Here is a 21,861-nt window from a genome sequence, read left to right as displayed (position 1 = left end):
CAAGGAACTGTTCTGATAATAATCAAACACTTTGTACTGATACTACAGTCTTGAGAACAAAATTCAGTGAAGAAGGGAACTTAGCTGAACCAACACTTGCTGGGCTCATGAATCCCTAACTCTGCCACGATCCCCACTGGTGTTTGCCAGTGACTTGTTCTAGAGCTTGAGTTACTGCCCTTGTTTCCAAGTCACACATCCTTAAGCACCACAGCTACAAGGTATAATGCTACAAAGAAAAAACTGGCATTAATCAAAAATACTTGTTATTGAGAGATAACTTCATTGATAAAAAGCCGTTATCATAATCTCATCAGTGACAATAAGCCAGCTGCTATTTCCCTGTGTTGTTTATTCAAAACAGCAGCTGTGGGGCAGACTCAGTGCCCTGAAGGACTTCAGCAAGTTGTGCTGAAATGTTCAAAGCCCCACGGCTGACGCATGCCGAGCCAGAGCTCCAGAATGCTCTCTCCACCAAATTCAGGGGTGGAGGGGGGGAATAAGGAAAAAAGCTACACCAAAAAAAAATCCCAAAGCAGCCACGAAATCAGATCGGTATCAGAAGCAAAGCCCAACAAGAGGCTGGAACGATGGCTCTGTGAACGCGGCGGGGAACGGCAGCCCTGGCAATGGCAGCGTGTGCTCGGCGGGCGCGCAGGAACGAGCCCAGCCCGGCTAACGGGGGCCCGGCCCACGGGGCCCCTGGCCCGGCTAACGGGGCCCCGCTGTCCCTCCCGCGGCCCCGGGCGCGCAGCTCCAGCGCCGAGCTCCGCGGGTGCCCGCGGCCGGCAGGCAGTGCTGACACTGGTCACGGTGCACACCTCCGGCATGACCTCCTTTCCCTGCTAATTGCATTACACAGCCAGCTGGCTCCAGAGAGGAGTCGTCTGTTTGACGGAAGAATTCCTGCTTTTGGGGAGGCAGGGCTGCTACTTTTGCTAAGTAACAGTGGGGCCTGACATCCCCATTGTCTGGCTGACTGTGTGCCCATCCTAAAATCTAAGTTTTATTTGTAAATTAACCAAGGAACTTCCTGCCAGAGCAGGGCTGCCTGGAGGACTGATAATGTGTGCCTTTCATTCCCTTTCACTCTCACTGTATCACTGCCAATTTGTTTTTCTGCTGCTCGCCAGCCCGAGGCCATAAAAGCCTTGTAAGACATAAGTGCAATTATAGTCCTGGAGTCAAATGAATTGGACAAATCCAATAGCACAGCTCTGTCCCCACTCTGCAAACCCCTACAGCAGTCAGATTAGCTGCTAAAAATCTAATCTAGCCCCAGCTAACAAATTTCTGCAGCAAAGGAGCAAGAGTTCAATACGGGGTTGCAACCAGATTTCTGAATTGAAAAAGTTCTGCTCTGACAATGGAGAAGATGGAACAAATCACAGAGAAATTCTGCAGCACATCTTTAAACCATTAAGCACAATTTGAGCAGAAAAAGACAGGGACAGTAGGATGCCATTCCTGGGATTGACTTTCACTCTTGCCACAAGACAGACAGATAAAGTTTGGAACCAATGACGCTGAACCCTACAGCAGCAAAAGAGATCAGCTGGATTTTGTTTACTCCACTAGAAAAGATTTCTGCCAGGACTGAGACTTATTTGGAGAGGGGTTTTTCTTTCTTTCTTTTTTTTTTTTCTTTCTTCCCTCATGAATTAGCAATATAATGTCAGCAATATACATCAAATAAAAAAATGCAGACTGCAAATGACAGCTCTACTGCACAAAAACAAGGGGGCCAAGTTCATCCCCAGTGGAAACGCACCTATTCTTGGGAATTCATACCAGATCTTCATTTATCCTTGCGTTCAGTAAAAATAAAAGAACCACAATAACACATTTAAGTAAAATTACCGCATCTGCTGAATTCCCCAGCCCCCAGAATTTATAGCCTTGCTACTGCTCCACAGGCCAGCAGGTGCTCAGTCCTTCTGTTCAGCTCAGAGCGTGCTGACAGGGACGAAGCCTCTCTTGGTCTGAGGCAAAATAAGCAGAGAGGAAAACCCACAGCAATCCCATAGATTTCAGAGATTGGGGGGATGACCTTAGATCCCAGAGGGAGAGCAAGGAAACAGAAGTTGTGGCCCCCACTGCATCCTGGTAAAGTTTCCTCCTCCCAGTACCACTGTCCCATATCACCAGGTACAGTTCTTTGCAGGAGCAGGAACGGAATGAATGCCATGGGAATCCATCTTTCTCTCCCACATTCCCATGAAAAAAAAGCATTAATGGCAGGAAGCAATAAATACAATCTTTTTAACTGGGACATTCTGTCCCGACAATCTGAGGCAGGGACCTAAGCCCAGAGAACTGTCCACCTTCCAGAAACTGCAGTGCTTCTGAAACGCACGCACCTTTGCTCCGCTCGCAGCTGCAGCTCTGTAAAATCTGCCGAGAGCCCACGCTGATCTGCCCAGAACTGCACTGCTTGCTCACAGCAGAGCTGTGACAAACTGAATGGAACTGTTGTGTGTGGAACCACGGACGAGTATGTGTTAAAAAGCCTTCTGGAAGTCATCTGCTCTGAGCCACTGCCTGCAGCTCCCTCAGGTCCACGAGCTTGCTCAGAACTTTGTCCTTCACTGGAATTCCCACTTTGATCCCTGCGGGCTTCCATTCCAACAGCAGATCTCAGGTTTTCCTGAAGGGTCCCAGAGCAATCCCTTTGTGGTATTTTCAGCATGTGCTGGAGCTGGCCTGGCCTCCTGGCACCATGAAACTTGGAGACTGACAGCTACTACATGTTTTTGCTTTCTGTTTCTCAGATTCTCGTAGAGTGAAAGCAGGGAAGACAGAGTAGCTCTCAGTGGCTGTGATAGCCCCTAACATGAACGAGAATTAGAAGAATAAGCAGGCTGTTTGCAGATAAACCCCATCTTCCCCTTGTGGTAGCTCTGCCACACTGTGCTCTCCCCCTCCCAGGTGATGAACTACTCAACAGCCAGACCACATCCCAGTGTCTTTGCCACACTTCCACAAAACCCAGGAGCCAGGACTTACAAGGAAGGGAAGATTAGGCTAAATAAATGGCCACAGTTTGTGTAGGAAAAACAAGTCTGGGAAAGACATGGCAGCAGTTCTCAGACACACATAAGTCTGCTGCAAAATAATCTGCCCTTCGTATCCATGTGAAATAGGGTAAGAATCAACGGGCTTAAATTGAAGCAAAGTAGCCCCTACAAGAGATTTTTTTCATGGCACAAGCAGTGGAGCATAGGAATATGGAACATGTTGCCTAGGGAAACTGTAAATCATTCATCACTGGAGTTCTGGTCTAGCAGCTGGACAAACACAGGTCAGGAACAATAAAAATACAGACAGTCCCACCCTGGCAGGGTCCCAGAGACTCTACAGCCCTGTCCTACACACCACTGCCCCACTGCTCCATCCTGAAGCACTGGGAGTACTTTTCTCCACAGCCTCGTATCCACAAAAGTAGCGAGGTACACACGGAAAGAAAGAGAAACACGTCGCTTTGCTTGCTTTTCTTTTTCTTCTCTTTAAATGATGGATGTCACGGTAAAAAAGACAAGATCTGACTTTAGTACAAAATGCTGGGCAATTTTTCAGAACCAGTAACCAGAAACTCCACCTTTATATTTCAAGGAAAAGCACGTGTCATTCTGAAACTAACTGGACACCAAACGCAGTCACCCAGTGACAGTGGTACAGACAATTCCCAGAGCAGAGCAGCATCCCATGGTGGACTGGACAGCGTTACTGACGCAGGCTAACAACCTCTGCAGGACAAGTTGCCAATCCTCATTAAAAAGGCAGAGATTTGGTATGCCTCAAAAATCTCCTTTGACTGTAAGCAGCAGCTGGCAAACAGCATAATCTCAAATCACTCCTTGTCAGGAAAGACAAATGATTAAGCACTGATACCAACAGAATTTTGGGCTGGGTTCTGGCTGTCTTTGAAGCAGAGGCTGCTTGCCGGGGTTGTGCCTAAGTGGCTACTGGCTTGAACCCTCAGCTGGCTGCTTGGGTTCCAGAGCCTGTCACCCACCCCCCGCCCCCCTTTTGCTTTACTGTTCCACATGGGACGAATTGTCTGGAAGGTTTCACGATGCCACATTTGGTTGTTTTGTTCTACCAACCTACAGCAGTTTTGGCAGGCAGACAACGTACAAATGAAATTATTGCTAATATTATTACTCACAGTGGCATTTGAGGCTACCATGGAAATGTTAATTGTGTTTCAGAACCCAGAATTTAGATGCCATTTAATTCAGCTAACCCAGCTGCGGAGCACCACGTGGCACCGCAGGGACGGCCGGCCAGGGCCAGTTAGCACAAGCTGCTTCCACTTCAAACCTTCACCGAAGCACTTGATGACTGCAGTGGTGCAAAACGCACTGCAAGGCCTTTACCTTTTTGGTCAGTGAGTCGTCCGAGTCCGAGGGCATCCTGGTGGACACGTGGAAGATGATCTCCACGGTGGAGGTAGCGTAGTAGGGCGCGGTCTGCCCCGTGCTGCCGTTGCGCTGCAGGCCGCCCATGAACCCGCCGTGCGTGGATAGGTCGACCTGAAGGAGCCAAAGGCACAAACAAACAGCAGCAATCTGAAAAGACTGATGCACGATCAGCGTTTACTTCTGTATCAAGATTAATGAAATCACCACCCCAGGTCTCAGCAGCCATTCCAGAGAAAAAGAAGTCTTCCCCTACAGCTCTGCGATCTTCCCATTAGATTTGTCTTTTCCGTGCCTGCATTTGACATTTACTAGAAGTAAATCTCTCTTAACTAGCTCCTGAGCCAACATCTATCCAGCAATTTTACCTTCCTCCAGCAAACAGCAGCAAGGAAACAACAGCATTCTGCCACATGCTGCTGGCTGAGGGCTCTGTGGGGCTCACAGCTCCCACTGCCAGGAGCGCCACAAGAGGCAGAGAGAAAAAGAACCAGAAAAACTGCAGAAGAAACTGAAGATTTGTACAGAGAGAAAAACCTCACAAGAAATTATTCCAGAAGTTTAATCAGAAGAAACACCTCTCTGAAGTCAAGCCCAAGTCCAAAGGCGTGTTTGCTTTCCTGACAGCACCAGCCTGAGGATGCTGCATCTCCCTGTGGCACTTGGGTATTTCCCAAACACTCTGTATTTCCCAAACCCAAAAACGTTGATGGCATTTAGATGGCGACACGCCATTCTGACAAAGCAAATGAAACCTGCACACGTCATAAAGAACTCCTGTGCCGAGTGTGTGCCCTGACCACAGCAAGAGCTAAAAAGCAGCCAAGCCATCAGCGTGTCGAGAAATTTTCTTTTTGGTGAACTAACAGCTGTGCAGTGCCACCAGCAGCGTGGCAGCTTGTCTAAATTTACGGCTGTTACCTCCCAGCCCAGTCCAGCAACAAAATCTTCATACGCCTGGCTTCCCCTTGCGTTGGCCAGGATGGAACACTTGTCCTCCTGTCCCTCGGCGATGTAGAACACGGCAATCTTGTGAGTTTCACGACTGCCACGAGACGGAAAAATAAATCAAAGTTCAAGAAGTTTCAGCTCAAAATTGTTTTTCAGATTCCCCTGCACTCCAAACATACGAGCAGGTGCCCACATTTAGCTCCGTACACCCATTTCTCTTAGGCACACAAAACATAGTCGCTTTCAGATGTCCCCCCATTTTCCTGCCACCAAAACCCCACTGCAGAGACCCCAGCTCCAAGAGCAGAGTCAAGCCTGCTCCTCCTGTGCACCAGCCGCAGAACTGGTGACCAAATTCCAATTACAGGGTTAATGACTCAGATCTGTGCAGCACTGCACAGACAGCGAGGTGGCACAGGTGTTAATGGGAGCATAATTTGACCTACAGAATCTTAATTACGGGGTGATGACATACAAGGCAGAAGAAACATTATTGACTTTTGGACCCTGGGCTGAGTTTTACAATGCTGACAGGGACAGCTGGCTTCCTTGAAAGCAAGCAAAGTGCGTTTGATACGGAAATTGTTGGGATAGAGGGAACTCAGAACTCCGCAGTGCTGCAGCTGTTCTTCAAACAGCTCTATGCCGAGTAATGAAAAATAAAATGCAACATCCAGAACTCCATTCTGTCACTTCCTGGCTGAGGAGCAGTTCTGGGTAGATCACCCCCCAAAGTATGGCTCCTGACACAGGGCTCATCCTGTAGAAAATGCTGTTCTGTGTCAGCTGAATCCAGGCCACAAACAATTTGATTCCCTCCCCTCTCAGCTAAAGCAAACTTGAAAAAAAATCTGTCTCATTATTTGCCACTGATTTGGAAATCTCCGTACGCAGAGAACGTGCCAGTGAGGGTGGCTCCTCCATGCAGGCTACAGAACTCTGGAGAAACAAACAGTCCGATTTTCATACCAATATTTGGATTCACTGGGAATGAAGCTTTGGTTCTGGTGACTCATTCTTCCTTGGGAAACACGAACCTTATCAACGGTGTGTGTTCACCACACATCACCTACCATTGGCGGGAATCCAGATTTTTCAGTTCTCGCAGCAATTTTGAATTCTTCTTCAGCAGATGAAAGTTTTTTCTAAAAGTAAATAAAAAAATGTTTGAAGGTGAATGCAACACAGTGCAGACACAGCATTTTGTCATCCAAGTAGCTGAGAGAATTAACACGACACGATTTCTTAAAATGATTGTTATACACCATCTATTGACCCGTTTCAAATAATCACTGAAGTTCAAAACTCTGCTCTAGCCCCCAGCAACACAATGCTCGTTTTCTTAGGCACGTACACATTTGGGGATGAGAAGTGAGAAGAGTACCCTACTACAAGCACGTTATGGATCCTCCCTTCCTACCTTCTGTCCCAGGAGTTCATTCCCAAGTCATTTAGCAGCAGCCGACAGAAATAGAAGGCGGCCTGCGGTTCGGCAGGAGGCGGTGGCTCCTGGCGGGCCACCCTCATGCTGCAGTCCGAGCCGCACTCCAGCATGAACGCCCTTTCCTGGGCGCTCTGCCTCAGCAGCGCCTCGGTGATGGCGCGCTCCTGCTCGGGGCTCATCCCGCAGGGCGGCGGCGACGGCTCGTTCAGCTTGCGCTGCGGGTGCAGAAGGCACTCGGGGCTGGTGCTCCCAATCCTCTCCAGCAGCTGGTCCAGGGCGTCTTCTCCTTCCTCCGCCTGGGAAAATTCGTTCTGGGAGAGGGAGCGCTGCTCCGCGTCGCTGGAGACGACGAAGGCGCTGGCCGTGCTGCGCTGCGGCAAGCAGCCCTCCAGAGGCCCGTACAGCACCCGGCCATCCCAAGAGTACTTCCCTGAGATATCCCTGACGATCGCCCTCACGTCCGAGGGGGCCGCTGCCGGCTCAGCGCCCGCCTTCCTCTCGGCAGGGATTTGGAGGTAAGAGATGAGAGTGCTGTCGTTGAACACGAACAGCTGCAGGTTGGGGCTCCGGAACACTTCCGAGGACAGCTCGGAGCTCTCCACGTAGGAGTTGTCGTGGTTCTCGCTAAGGAGGCTGTGGAGGATGGCGGGGCCTCCGCTGAGCGGGTAGTGGCTCAGGTGATTCACCAGGTGAGTCATAACCATCCGCGCCGTGAGAGGGATCAGTTCCAAATTCCTCCTCTTCTTCTCTGAAACGATCAATGAAAACACAGTGCATTGGTAACAGCAACGAGAGGCAATACAGAAGGAGCTCCTGCAGATTTCTGCCACATTACAGCAGCTCGCCTTGTCTGACCTCCTGATCCTTCCTGTTCAAGGAACTACTTCCAACAGCTTTCCAAGAAATCCTACCTGTCCCACGGTTTTGTTTTACTTCACCACATCCCCTCAGCCATAGGAGCAGGAGGGTGCCATGGCCCAAAAGCCAAGGTAAACCAGAGGTGTCACTGGAAAGCAATGCTCCTCCATCCCTGGCAGGAGGGAGAGTCTTGGGTGAGGCAGGGAGAGACCTCCTGGACGCTCAGATGCTCCCCTCAGCACGGGCACATACATCGTATTTCGTGAAGTGACTGTGCTCTGTGATACACTATGCCTCCACTTCTCCTGTGGGAATGTTACTCCTATAGCCAGAAACCTCCTAACTTCTCGGGTTTTTTCATATTCAGTCTAAAACCATTTTTCTGTGGTTCACAGCATTTCTCTTTCCCTTTACATCTTCAAAACAGAAATTTGTTCTAAGGAGCAGCATTGGCAACAAACTCAAACATCCTATCACAGAGGCAACTGGAATTCACCCGGAGAGAGCTCTGCCCAGTTTTGAAGGAACAGTTGCTACGTGCAGTAAGGAGAAGCACGTTTTCAAGGCAGAGATGGAACCTGGAACACTACTTCCCAGCTGCTGCACACACATGCTGGCCCAGCCCGTGCTCTGGGCACTCTCTTACCTTCAGCCACAGTGAGCAGGTCGCCCAAGTCGGTGGAGGAGGGGCACTGGGCTGGCTCCGAGCTCCTGACGTTCCCCAGGGGCAGGAAGGGGTCGTAGTCGCAGGAGGAGAGGTCGGCCAGGCTGAGCACGTAGTGGCTTTGCTGCGTGTAGGTGCTGGAGCCGTTGACGCAGCAGTGCAGGACCTGTGGGGGCACCGAGCCAGTGACCGACCCCGGCCAGCCCCCAGCAGCCCCAGCGAGCAGGGCCCCCCCAGCTCCGACACCGGGGAAGCCAGGACACACTACCAAGCCCATCTGTGTCCAAATTAACAGCACTTCTAAATTAACAGTCTCCGTATCTGCACCGGTTCTGGACTTCAACGGCTCACTTCAGGGCCCAGTTTGTGTTTTTACAGCCCACTTCAAATAATCCAAGTATTTCTGCAAAGATGATTTTCCCGGGCCCATTATTTTAAGCATTTCACCTTGGTCTCCACCATCCCCTGTCTGTTCTACACCTTGTCTTATCTTTTTAGCATTCTGCATTTGTGACTTCTCACCTGCATGCCATGATTTTCTAGAGCTTGACAAATCTGCTTCTGTGCCTTCAGGGTGTGTGAAAGGCATCTTTTAAGCAGCCAGGCAGAGCAAACCACGTTCCTTCCCCGTACTCACTCTGTAAATGTAATCCAGCAAAGGAGCTCTGGATGCATGCTGATCCTCCACGGCGCCAGCAGACACAGGCTCCAGCAGCATTTTCACGGGCAGTGCCATGCACCAGTCCAGCAAGCACAGCAGCAGCGAAACTATAAACTGAATAAGAGCACGGAACGTGGTGTTTAGGTACGTTCTAATAAATTCACCCAGACTTTAAGGTATGAGTTGGAAAGTTTAAAATTCAACTGTGGTTCGGAGCAACCTCATTTAAAACCCCCCTCAAAGAGCACAAAGAACAGAGACAGCTCTTTGCAGCGACACACCTTCTTATCCGCTTCCACGGAGGAGTGCTCGGCACTTGGCAGGAGAAACGCAATGGTGGCCACAAGGATCTACAGCCAAACAAACAAAGTGTCAGAAAGGCATTCGGCTTCTTCCTCTGCAGAGACAGACCCTCACTGCACAGGGTACGGAACAGGTTCAGTAGGAGCATCCAACTGCCTGCGCCAGTCAATGTCCAAGCGAAAGGAAACGTGTTACTGAGCACTTCACAAACAATTTGCTACAAACGAGGGACCTGCACTGGTCCAGGGAGTATAGCAAGTACATTCTTAACAATGAAAAAAAGGAGGAGTTAACAAAATCACAGCAGCCCAAGGAAGGAATTGAGACAACTTTGCACATGATTTCCACACAAGCATTTCAAAGAATCTGACGTACTTCGGTAATTTTCCGGCACAGGGAGGATTCGTACTCCTGAAGCTTCTGCCAGTAAGACACCAGCAGCTGAAGGACATCACAGGCCACCCGAGCTACCAGCTTGCTGGAAAACTGGAAGAAAAAAGGTGATCAAAAGCCAGATAAAATGTCCAGATACAATACAACGCATTTAGCTTTTCTATACTTCGTTGTTTTGCATCTCTGCAAAGAGCAAGCAGCGTTAGCGCTGTGAAATCACATGGTCGGCGTCAGGAACCACCAGGTTTGACAGTGGCTGCGTGATCTTTCACGTGAGTTTGCCAGGGAAGAGTCTCTAGGCACACAGGCTATTTTTGCAAATATTCTGCATGCTTGCACAGGATACCACAGCAGCAGCCTGAGCCTCAGACCGCCAGTGAGCATCTGCAAAGTGAAAATGCCTTTTTTCCCCAAAGCCCAGCCATCAGAGCCTGCCACAGCAATACCTTCAGCGTCACACCTATGACATTGATGGCTTTCTTCACATGGGGGTGGTTTGTGCGCTGCATGAGCTCCTCACATATCCACACTCCGAGGCCACAGATGGCTATGCACCTTGGTGGAAAGAAAAAGGGGAAGCCTGTCAGAAATTTCAGAGGAATATTTAGTGGGGGTGGGGGGGGAAGAAAAAAATGCAGAGAGATGAGAGGCCAGCACCTTCATGGTGCACAGTAAGGCTCCACTTCACAGGACCAAACCACAAGGCAGCAGCAGAAAATAAGCAGCAAGAAAAGGCTTTTCTAAGCCATAAGTGGTTGGACTTGATAATGCTAAAGGTCTTTTCCAACCTAACCAATTCCACAGTTTTCCCATTTCTTTTACTCAGTATTTTACCTTGCAGCTTCACTTGGCTCCTCTGCAGCATTCTTCAATAAAATGCTTATGAGGCAATGCTAAAATAACAAAATAAATTAGAATAAGCATGTTTTTCATACATCTACTTTAAAGCTGTTTAATTTTGACATAGTTACAGATGAAGTCACTTCAATTCTCAAGTCTGTTGCTAAAGCATCTTTATCTCATGCCAATTGTATTTTGTCAAGGGAGAAACACCAATTACAACTCAAATATACAGGTCCTCGTGGAGACAAATCAAATCAACTGACGACTCGTGTACAGGCAGCAAGAGGAAATCAATTCATTTCCAATGTCAAGGGGCAGCTACGAACAACAAGTGGTGGTGGCTTCATACAAACTGCAGTGTTTAGGTTCTAACCAAAACACGTCATGAAAAATTTAGTGTATTGTTTACTACAGAAAAGACACTTGTAAAATTAGGACAGTTTTAAGACGCCTCCAGTGAGTCTCCGAGGCCTGATGAAGAAAGCAAGAACAGGAGGCCGAGGCTTGTGTGAGGGCAACCATTTGGGCAGGAATGAAGTCACTGCACAGTAAAACCAGGTTAGGTACCTAAGGATTTACAATGAATGTGGCTTTACCTTCACATCTGCAGTTCCCGTGATGCTCTCACTGGCTTCTGAAACGGGTCCCAACTGTGGGATTCCCTGGTAGGTATTTGGAAAGCACACAAGAGCACCAAGGATGGTGTGAGCTTCGGAACGGGGAGCCTGGAGAAGGGCAAGCAAGCAGAAATATTCCCTAAAAACCCTCCACACACGGAGGTGCCTTCAGCTCTAGGCCAGCGTGCACTGCCATCCTCAGCTTGCTGCGCTCACCGTGCAGCACTCGGGTGTCTCAGGGAACACGTTCCAGGAGCTTTTCCTTCCCAACTCCAGCAGGAGCTGGGTTTAGGCAGTACCTAACACACACCCTCCTGCCCCTGCTTTTTCTGCTGTGCTGCTCCGTTCTCTTGGTGGGGCTGAGCTGCTCCTCCAGCGGCACCCAGCCCCACTCCTGAGCACGATCTACATCTTTAATACTTCCCCTCATTCCCCAATCTGACAATCAGCCGTTTGATGCCAACAAAGTACCTCTGAGGAACAGCTGAGTGAGGAGTTGAAGCACTCATCCAGCACTGCTGTGAGGCGATCCTTTGGCACAGAGTGGGTGCACACCCCACTCTCGCTCACTGCGTAGGTGATACCAACGCAACCAACCATCAAAAGCACCATGGCACGAGCTATAAACACATTAGCTACTGTGTAATGTTGGAAACGCAAGGCACACCCAGTTTTACACATGCAGGAGAAAGGGAAGGGGGTGTCCCGGTTTGTTTTTTTCCTCGGAAAAATCGAGCATCCATTTCTTATTAGCCCTTTAAGCTTTGGATCGACAGTGAGGCCGATCAAGCTCTTTGAGGGCCGACGGAGGAAGCGTGGCTGGGCTCACCATTCCAGCTCTGCTGAAGCGGGAGAGGGCTGCGGCCCTGTGCACGGCCACCCGCTCAGCCACGCAAATGTCAAGAGCGGCAGCAAAAGCCCTGAGCCAGAACAGACAGAAAGGTCTCCCCTGAGCTGGTGTTCCGCATGCAACAGAGCTTTCCTGTTTTTCCCAGGACTGCCCGACCTTTACCTTTATTTTGGCAACCCACCATTGATTTGCTATTTTACTTACCCTTCAATAACTTAATCATTTAGAGTCACATTTCTATCAGTGCTGACATTTAGCCAGAGATGCTGCATCACCCCAAGAGTTCCCCACTCTCGGTGTTTGCTCACTGCAACGCAGCTCACGCTGCCAGGACGCGCTTTCCTTGCACCTCAGCCTTTGGATGAAACACCTCAGCAGTACCAGTGTGGTGCCTTATCCCAGGATCTCACACGCTCGCACACCCACCCCCAGAGCCCCGGCAGCGCAGCTCTGCGGAGCCAGCCCTGCTCACCTCCGGCGTGTCCGCGCTCAGCACGCGCGCGGCCGCCCCTAGGAAGTCCCTGATCAGCATGGTGAAGCCAGGCAGGCCCAGGAAGAAGAACCACGGTGGGCAGTGCTTTATGACGGTGTTCAGGATGTCCTGCAAGAGAAGGCACCTGTGAGAAAAGCCAGAAAGCCCAAAAGCAAAAGGGAGGCTTCAAGAAGATGTAACTTTGAGGTTCGCTAGTCCCACACTGATCGAGGTGGAAATTCCCAGAGCTCTGTGTGCAGACTGACCTCCACGTAACCACCACCTTCCACTCCAGGCGCGTAGAGTAACAAAAGCGCATTTGGTACTTTGGTAACTTTTGTGCCCCTAAATTCCTATTAAAAACCCGCACCATGCAGCCGTGTCTCTTTGTGCCTCAGCACAACCATTCTGTCAAACGAGACTTTAGATTCAAGCATCCAAACGTTTAATAGGTTTAAGATGAAGCACTGCCGCAGTCCAGAGGAGCTAGTTCCTAAAACCTCTCAGAATTCCGTGCCACAAGAACACAAGCTGCCCCCCCAAGGCCTGCCTGCTCCCTGTGCCCTGAAGGAACAGAGCAGCAGCCCCAGCTTTGCTCATCATCACCCTGTGGTACAGAGTATATTCAAGATAAGCATTTCATCTTTAATCCTTCCACGCTTCAAGTCTTCACGCTCTCTCTGAACCAGAGCGAAGTTCCTCTATTTGAGTTAAGATTCCTTCCCCTACAAGCTTTCAGCAGGTTTAAAGTTAGGCGTAAAATCTGCATAATCCTTACCTGCAACACTGCATTTGCTGAAGAGTTAGATCAAGCTATTTCTATACTGAGTAGAAAACGATCTTTCACTCAATAAAATTTTGAAAAGCTGCAAAGGAAAACCCTTTTTTCACGTCCATCCTTACTGGTTTCATGATGTGTCAACGACAGCCTGAATGAACTTAAGAGCCCCAGAATGTGTCCTCGTGCTCAATCTCCACAGCAAAAGCTAAAGCCAACCCAACTTTCTCTACATGAAGAGGTGCTTTAACATCAGTGCTATTTTCTCAAAGCCCCACACAGCCCCTACTTAGTGTTCCACGAAGTGTTTTCAACAGCAGCATCCTATAAAACGACTGTTACATATTTAAATAAACAGTATTAGTTCTTAACACAGTAGCAGATAATGCTTTCACTTTCCTGAATAAGCTAAAATGCCACTCGAGTTAATGTTTAAACTCGTTTTAATCACTTCCTTTGATACATTTTGAGTCAATACGGGTCAATGCAAACATTGAGAACCAGAGCGGATGGATGCAGCCGCTCATAAAGCCGGGAGGTAAACTCTCAGTCGGAGCAGAACAAAGGACCCACCTCGTTATAATTAAGGGCTGATTAACGCTCCGTGCTGGTCCGGCACGCCACACCTGTCCAGCAGGGCCAGGTACGGCAGGGCTGGCCCCTGCTCAGGGCAGCAGATGGGAGCAGGCTGCTGCTGCTGCCATGTGCCACAATAAAGGAGCCCGGGCTAACCTGGCCAGGGAGTGCAGGGAACCGCTCCAAACAACTGCATTAACTCCCGTCCTCACCCCAGCGCTCCCATCTGCCACACACCAGGGCAGGGATTCTGGCTCTGCTCCCTACTCCCTGGCTCAGAACGCTCCCAATACAGGAATAAAGAAGAACCACAAAACTGTTCCTGTAATACACGAATGCTGTGACAGCACACGTGTTCCCAAAGGCTGCAGGAGTGGGGCTGCAGGGATCCGCTCGCTGGTCACGAGATGCAGCGCTGCTAAAAAGAAATCATTTTCCCTAAAGCAAAAATTTACTTCGAGAAGCTCTTGAAGCAGTCCTCGCCTTCCCTCTGACCCGCTCAGCCGGGCTCAGCTCAGGGACTCACCCCCCTTTGGGGGACTGCAGCCCAGCTCAGGCCCAGGCAGGCTGTGCCCCACCCGTGGTGCTGCTGTTCTGCTCAGCAGGGCGCTCACAGGTAACCCGCCAGGCTTTTCCCCCTTTCCCCATCAGCAAAGCACCCAGCTCGCAACCAAACAAGATCCGGGGCAGCAGTCTGGTAGCTTTGGAGCTTATCAGCAGAGAAAGGCTTGTGAGAAGGCGAGGGAGCGAGAACATCTGTGCTATCAGCGATACCGCAAAATCAGGTAACTCAAACAGAGCCGGGCCGCTTCCTTCCCTTCCCTGTAACGTAAACTCCGGGCAGCAGCTCCAGCCTAGTCAATGAATCACTTTAATTGAATGCTATGTACACAGCAACTGGAAAACACAAGCCATAAGAAAAACATATGGTGATGGCCATGGAAATTGGTTTACTCGTTCCGCACAGTGTTGTTGCTTTACTCCTTTCATAATTGACCTTTAGAACGACAAATGTGTAAAATAATTTTGGTTTATTATGGCTCCAAACCTTTCAGCAATTACACAAAATGAAAATTTAAAAGGAAGTATTCATTCTGGAAGCATTTCCATTGTTTACATAATTGCACAGCTATAATTTAGTGTTCATGTTGTTAAAGAAAAGTGAAAAAAAGGACCATTACAGACTATTTCAATTCAAAATGATGCTCTGTGGTGTTAAAGCTGGGGGGAGAGGGGAGAGGAGGGGGCAATCACATGCGTGTCCTTCTCAAATGCATTAACCCTATAAATGGCATCGTATTTCAGTATAGGTTAATCTAGTAATTCAAATTATAAGGTCATGAACATTCACTGAGTAAGCGAAATAAATTTATGCAAGTTCGCTGAAAGGTCAATTGCAAAAATATTCTTCACCTAATTTTTGTTCCGAGCTTTTGCAGATTACAGGTGTAACCGAATAGCCCACCAGCTGCCTTCCTCACGTTTCCAATTGTCCCTCAACAGGAAGGAACAACACGGATTTTTCACTGAAAGTTCACTCTGTTCCTCACCAACAGACACCTCACTGGCAGCTGAGATCTACAGCACGGGAAAGATTATTAATTTACAGAAGACTTAGGTGGTAAATCTTCCCTTTTCCTCTTTTACTTTAAAGGAACAAACATTTCCGCTTACTTATTCCAAGTTTCCCCTACCTATCGCTACATTTGAGGTTAAGAGTTAACTTGTCAAAAATTAAGTTCCAATAAAAATTTATGAAGTATTTTGACAAGCTCAGGAGATCCAGGATTGGCTTATCAGAAAACTCCATTTCAAGGTGCCAGGTAAGTCCTAACCCCAAACCAGTTATGTTTGCTCAAGTCCCTCAAGGCTGCAACACAATGGAGGGAGCCTTTTTTAATTTCTCCCATTTTGGAGCACGTTCCATACTTTCACAAGCAGGGAGACCACTGGGATTAAGGACTAGGATGAATCTTCTGTTTTGTGCACATGCAGAGCAGTCCCTGAGCAGCCAGTGGATACAGGGACAAAGGTGCGGGTGCCGAGGCCACGGCGCTGCCTGGCATGTGGAGGTGGCTTTGTGTCACCACACTCCTCTCTCCCAAATGCCCCTGGTGGCACTGCTCCGAGCTCTGACAGACAGAGCACCCACCGACCACAAAGCAGGAGTCTGGGTGGGATGGAAGCCACTTGGCAAGGTCAAATGAATTAGGGCAAAATAAATAGAAAAGAACACAACTACCAAAACCATTTCAGAATGCACAGCTCCTGCAACTGGCAGGACCCGGCTGCCCCCCTTGCTTCCAGTCAATCTTGCAGCTATTTTCTCCAGCGCTTCCCACTTAGCCTGCTTGGGGCGAGCAGAGGGGGATGTGAGAGTTCCTGTGAGACCCTGGCATTTGGACTTTTGTTTGTCCCTACTGGAAACGTGCTGTCCGTTAACACTTTTTCAAAGCACTCAAAGCACATAATGGGAGCGCACAGGCAAATTTTCCACAGAGAATGAGATAGGGGGTGGATTAAAAGAGGGAGAAAATCATGGTGGCCATTGGAAAGAAGCCTCGAGAAGCTGAAACAGGGGAATCTAAGCCTTAATAGGCTACATTAAGGTTATTTCCTTTTAAATGGCAGTCTGGGAAAGAATCTAAACAGCACTATGCTTTCTGTACAACCAAGGGTCCTCATGTGCAGCGCCATCAGGCAGAAATCCAGGCAAGAAGCACCCATTCCACAGGGGACAAAAGCAAAGCTACTCATTTACTGCACCTTCACAAGGCTACTGCTGCTGTGCACTGCTCCTGGCTGCTGAGTAACAGCAACTGGACACAAAGATACAAAAGCCCACAAATGTTGGGGCTTTTTTAATGTCAGACCAACGTTAATACGAACAGGTAATTAATGACTCCTCCGGTAGCAGCTCTACTGCAAACCGCTTCCTATTATAAATGAGCCATTTCCCACGCAGAGAGCTCGAGGCAGCGTTTCTACGGAAGCTCACCGCAGAGCTGCCGCAGCTTCCTTTCCGTAATCACCGACAGCGCACTCAGAACAAACACAGAGGCCACGGACAACGGGCACCGGCTCCTCGCCACCGCTACCGACAGAGCAGCTCGTCCACGGCATCCTTGCACTGCTCAAAGGAATCGAGCTGAAACAAAGCTGCTGAGGGCCGGGGCTGCAGCCAGGCTGCGCTCCACGGGCAGGCCTGCTGCGTGTGCTGACATTTAATCACCCAGGACATCTGCCAGCTTGGCTGGACTGGGGCGATTTTCCTCTCATTCCATATTTAAAGCTTGTTCTGCTCTTCATATCGCTGAACTGAAAAAGCCGCCAGCAGCGTCTCCTTCCTTGGCTGTCCATTGTCCTTTCCACAGAGAGCCTCAGAAGTTCCCACCTTTGACTATGTTCTCTAAAAAATGTAAGCATCCTGTCCCAGGGGTACTCTGCCAAGTAAGTACCACCATACTTTTACTAATTTTATTTCTTACACTCACTCCCAAAGTCAGGAATACAACTGACCCCCTCGGTCACTTTGCAGGCAACACCTCAGTGTTGCTCACCCTGGCAGGAGGGCGAGACTGGCTAAAAAATTACACTGAACAGCCGAGGGCTGGAACTTGAAAAAGGATTGAAAACCTGCCTCTTTTTACAGTGTCCCTCCAAGGTTAAGCACCTCACCTGCACGGCCTTCTCCTCTCAAACTACAAGTGGAAATTTAGACAGAAATAGGAAATTTTTGTGTCACAAAAATCCACAGGATTCTTAGGAGAAAACCACCAGCAATCTCAAAGGATTATGTAAGTACCAGAAAGACCAGAGATGAAGAACCACAATTTTCTCAACAGCTGATCTTCTGAGAAGCTGTTTGTGATTGTATTTTGGTACTTCTGGTCTTCAGCAAATAGGAGGAAGCTATGGAGCAAGGAGACTTTTCCATGTGAATGAAGCAAAAGGTACTGCTATGGTAAACAGCCAGCAGCAGTACTAAACCAGCAATAACAGAATACATTTCTTTTCCTGGTTCAGGTATTTGCAAAAGCTGTGCATTGCAGCGTTAGGTTTTGGGTTAACCAAAAAAGCTGTATTTATTATCTGAATCAAAAGACACACCTAGTTGCAATTGCTGGAATAGGAGTTTTCCAGCCATCAGGCTCAGCTGGCAGCAGAAGGCAGCTATGCCTCCCCCAAACTGCAGCAGGCCACCCCACAGCATCCCTACAAACCGCACCCCAGCAACATTTCCTGATCTTTCCATTGCCTAAGCATGGGTAAACCACCTTCACTAACCCCCAGTGTGGCAGTGAACATGCCACTTCTCCTTCCTTCATGCTGGAGGCCAGGGAGGGAAGGCTGTGAGCCTTGACGAACTTCATTCATGAAAAACCAGGAAAAAACCCCAGGCCCCCTCAGCAGCAGAGCAATGCCACTGGCTGGAGCGGGCCAGGAGGGAGGCACCCCACAGATGGTCCCTTGGCCCCAGGCCCCTCCCGGCGCCCCCTGACCACGGCTCGCTCCACACGGCAGCCATTTGTGCCAGGGCTGCTCCCACCTGGAAAGGTGATGCAATCCTCACACGGAATTGTTCGCTTCTCCAGGGATGTTTGTTGTTAGACACTTCCACGTGGACAAATTAGCTGCAGCTCATTACCCCACCGTCTCCTCTGCCGAGCTAATTGCTACATCCTGGGCTCGGAGCGCCGCGGGAGCCTCCTATAAAATACACCCTCACACTGCTCTTTTATGCACCCCCCGAGACCAAAGCTGGGCTGCGCTTGCTGGGAATAACACTGTACTCATTTATAACATACTCAAAATTGGATTATTTTGTTTTTCTATCAACACCAAAAGCGACACAACATAGCAGCGATTAGGAGATCCTCACATCCCTAAGTGAGGAGTGAAAAGAGAACTACAGCTCCAAAAAACACTTGTCATGCAAACCAAAATATTGAAAACTGTTCAGGTCAAAGAGGTTTCTGACTGTGACACTTTTAAATTACACAACCACCTAAAAAGCTCTTCTGAAGCAGCCAAAGTGATTTCCTGGAGCTGGGCTGTCTTTCTGTGGCTTTCCTACATAAACGCTAAAGTTGCACTAGTGATCCATCCAGAAGGAAAATTCCTCCATGAGGCACCTCCTACTCCCTTCCTTCTGTGAACATTCCTAAAAAGGGAGAAATTTATGCCTGTGCTTAGCAGACAAACCGAATGTGTGCTAAGAAGTCCACCCCCAAGTTTATTTTGGTTTGCACTAACTGAAACCCTGGAGGGCACGCCAGGATCCCTGTTGCAGCAATCCTGGGCCCTCTCTGATTCCACACCCTCTCTGATAAAGAGGCTCCCGCTATCTGAGCGCCCAGCAAGCACCTTGGAGCCAATCACCCTGGAAATAGAGGAGCAGGTATAAGGATCCTGCTTCCTATCAACACCTTGCTCCAAGGCAGTGCCAGTTATCACCTCACCCAGCAGTTCCACAGCTGAGGAAAGCACAGCGGGAAGGACACGCACGCACAACAGCAAACCTGTGGTCAAGTGTGCCACCAAGAGGCAGACGCAGCCACCAGAGCGGGGAGGAAGAACAAAGAGCAGCAGCAGTCTGCAAAATATCCAGGGAAATCATGGAGGGACACGCAGTGTGGGGCTGCAAAACACCCGGGGAAGCCCTGGAGTGATGGGCAGCTGCAGCAGGACTTCCAGGATTTTCCAGGAGAAAACTCCTGCCTTTTTATTCTTATCTGTTTAAAAGGAGTATTTTCCAACCGCTCTAACTTTTCAGGAGGGAAACTGAAGGGCAAGAGTCCGGTAGTGATTCCTTCCTTCCTTCCCTCCTCCATCTCAGAAATGATCAAACCTGGCTGGTTTCCTAAAGGCACCAACAGTAACTCCCAGAATTTCCTGAGGGGAAATTCTGTGCCCTTTCTGCTGCCACCCCCAGCAGAGCTCCAGCCCTTGCTCTCACTCCTGCAGCTATAAAAACCTGGAGGCGTTCTTAGATAATCTTTATTCTGTCTAAAGAATATTTCCTAAGAGTTTCTACGAGCACTGAGCTGTTTCTCCGAGACAACCATCGTCTGACAGCTCGAGTAAGTCTTTTCCTCGCCTCGCACGGAACACTTTATCCCCGAGGCCACCCCAGGACAGGAGACCCGGAGCAGCTTCCATCCCCAGCAGCAGCAGTGGGTTTTGGCAGCACATCCTGTTTGCCACGGCACAGGGCACTCAGGAGGGCACGCAGGGAGCGGTGGCACAGGAAGCAAGGCTCCTACCTGGTCCTCGCTGGTCAGGCCCAGGCGCAGCACGAAGTAGAAGTGCACCAGGAAGTCGGAGTTGGGCAGCAGGTCCTGGCGCCGGCTCATCATGGCACAGAGCAGCCGGAACGCCTGCAGCTTCCCCTCCTTGTACTCGCTGGGCAGCGTGGCTGCCTGCAACAACAACACCCGCATCACTCCTTGCTTTCCCCACCAGCCAGCCAAGGCAAAGCTGCCTCGCCAGCAGCTCTCCCACAAAAAAGCACACATACAGTTATACCCAGCTCCAAAGAGCCTTCAGAGGGCACTTGCTGTCTTAGACAGCAGCGATGGTAAAAGGCAAAAATAAGGCAACTAAATACAGGCCAACTCGGCTCTGACATGGAGGAAAATACTCATGTGTGAGAATTTCAGCACTAACCTTGAAGAGCCATGAAGCAAATATCCTGAGAGGAGGGATGAGGACAGGAGGAGAGGGAGTCGACTGATTGTCCACGCTGATAGCCAGGTTGTCCCGGATCTAATGGTTTTTGAAGCAGAGCGTTAATAAAACCAGTGTCTCACTGTTTTAATGCTCTTTTTTTCACATGATTATGTTCTAATTTTACTTCATTTACATTCAGGTGCTACACCCGGTGCTATACAGAGTTCCCACTTCAGCTAAAGCCACCGAGGAAAGCTTGTTCTATGCTGCTGCTCCCTGGCCAAAGCAAACACCACCAGTTTGAGTCACACCATGGGCCTTTACACAAACACCAAGGCCTGTACTTCTTTCTTCTTTGCTGCTGTTTCCTCACCCCATTTAAATTCTCCCGTCATTGGACAGGACTCCCTATTGGAGCTAGCTACAGGAAACCAAGCAAGATAAAGCTTCCTTTACGACAGAACCCTCCCCATGCCATGCTCACGCTGCAGGTGCCAACGCTGAACCACAGCAAAAGAAACACACCGCTGTCATTAGCTCTAAGTACCACATACCTTTGCAAGTTTATACCACAGCTCGTAAAGGTAGCCGAAAACTTTTGCGTGGATTTTAGGTGACTGTATGTTGTTCACATCTCCAAGAATTCCCAGGATCCTCCTCCACAACACAGCAGCAGAATCAGGATGCCAACCAATAAGGCTTCCACCAGCAATTATACTGCAGTCGTCAGCCAGGAACTCGCTACTGTCTGTCAATTTAAAGTGTTCCATTTCCACAAGTCAGAAACGCAGAGTAAGTATGAATTTGGTCAACAAAATCTGGCCATTACTCCTTCTAACCGTCTTCCATCTCAAAAGGTTTCTCTCCCCAAAATCTCTCTTTCATTGCTGAAGCTTCTTGTGAGTCAAAGAAAAACACGGCAGCAAACATAGGCAAAGGGGCTCGCAGGTGACAGTGCCACAGCACTGCCACACCACACCGTCCCCACCCCCAGAGGGCTTTTCAACAGGCAGGCAAATGCAGTCAAATGCAACATGCATGCACCTGAGGGATGCATTCAGTCAGTAACTGGCTCTTACAGGTAATGTTTCTGTATTTATAGAAGTCACTTCTTTTTTTTTAAGACCACACAGCGTAGCAAGACCTGGCACCACAACCAGGCAGAAGAATAAAAAGCCATGGCTGAAGAGTCCTGAGGAATGTGCTCAGGCATCACCACTCACACAGAGCAGCTCCTGCGAGAGCAGAGTGCACAGAGAGCAGGGCTTGGAGGAGACTGTCAGGCTAATGGAATCCGTGTTCTTAAGCAGTACAAACCCAATCCCGCACTGAAGTGCACATTTTAGTGACCAGAGCTG

At 49.2% G+C, this 21,861-nt stretch overlaps 1 protein-coding gene across 6 annotated transcripts in view; it reads right to left on the bottom strand.

Moving 5' to 3' along the window:
* RALGAPA2 (Ral GTPase activating protein catalytic subunit alpha 2) overlaps nt 1-21,861 on the bottom strand; it is a 93,331-nt gene that overhangs the window by 43,169 nt on the left and 28,301 nt on the right. For all 6 annotated transcript variants that reach the window (XM_032104346.1, XM_032104348.1, XM_032104350.1 and 3 more), the window contains 15 exons: nt 21,058-21,251; nt 20,501-20,599; nt 20,098-20,253; nt 12,478-12,606; nt 11,135-11,263; nt 10,530-10,588; nt 10,142-10,250; nt 9,678-9,788; nt 9,281-9,349; nt 8,976-9,113; nt 8,321-8,504; nt 6,793-7,564; nt 6,446-6,517; nt 5,343-5,466; nt 4,380-4,535 (listed from right to left, as the gene is read on the bottom strand). In XM_032104346.1, the coding sequence (XP_031960237.1) occupies nt 4,380-4,535; nt 5,343-5,466; nt 6,446-6,517; nt 6,793-7,564; nt 8,321-8,504; nt 8,976-9,113; nt 9,281-9,349; nt 9,678-9,788; nt 10,142-10,250; nt 10,530-10,588; nt 11,135-11,263; nt 12,478-12,606; nt 20,098-20,253; nt 20,501-20,599; nt 21,058-21,251 (2,501 nt within the window). The remainder of the gene's footprint in view (nt 1-4,379; nt 4,536-5,342; nt 5,467-6,445; nt 6,518-6,792; nt 7,565-8,320; nt 8,505-8,975; nt 9,114-9,280; nt 9,350-9,677; nt 9,789-10,141; nt 10,251-10,529; nt 10,589-11,134; nt 11,264-12,477; nt 12,607-20,097; nt 20,254-20,500; nt 20,600-21,057; nt 21,252-21,861) is intronic.

The sequence above is a fragment of the Corvus moneduloides genome, chromosome 3 (genome assembly GCF_009650955.1).
Source record: "Corvus moneduloides isolate bCorMon1 chromosome 3, bCorMon1.pri, whole genome shotgun sequence".
Classification (NCBI taxonomy): Eukaryota; Metazoa; Chordata; class Aves; order Passeriformes; family Corvidae; genus Corvus; species Corvus moneduloides.
This window is presented reverse-complemented; position numbering and strand designations above follow the sequence as displayed.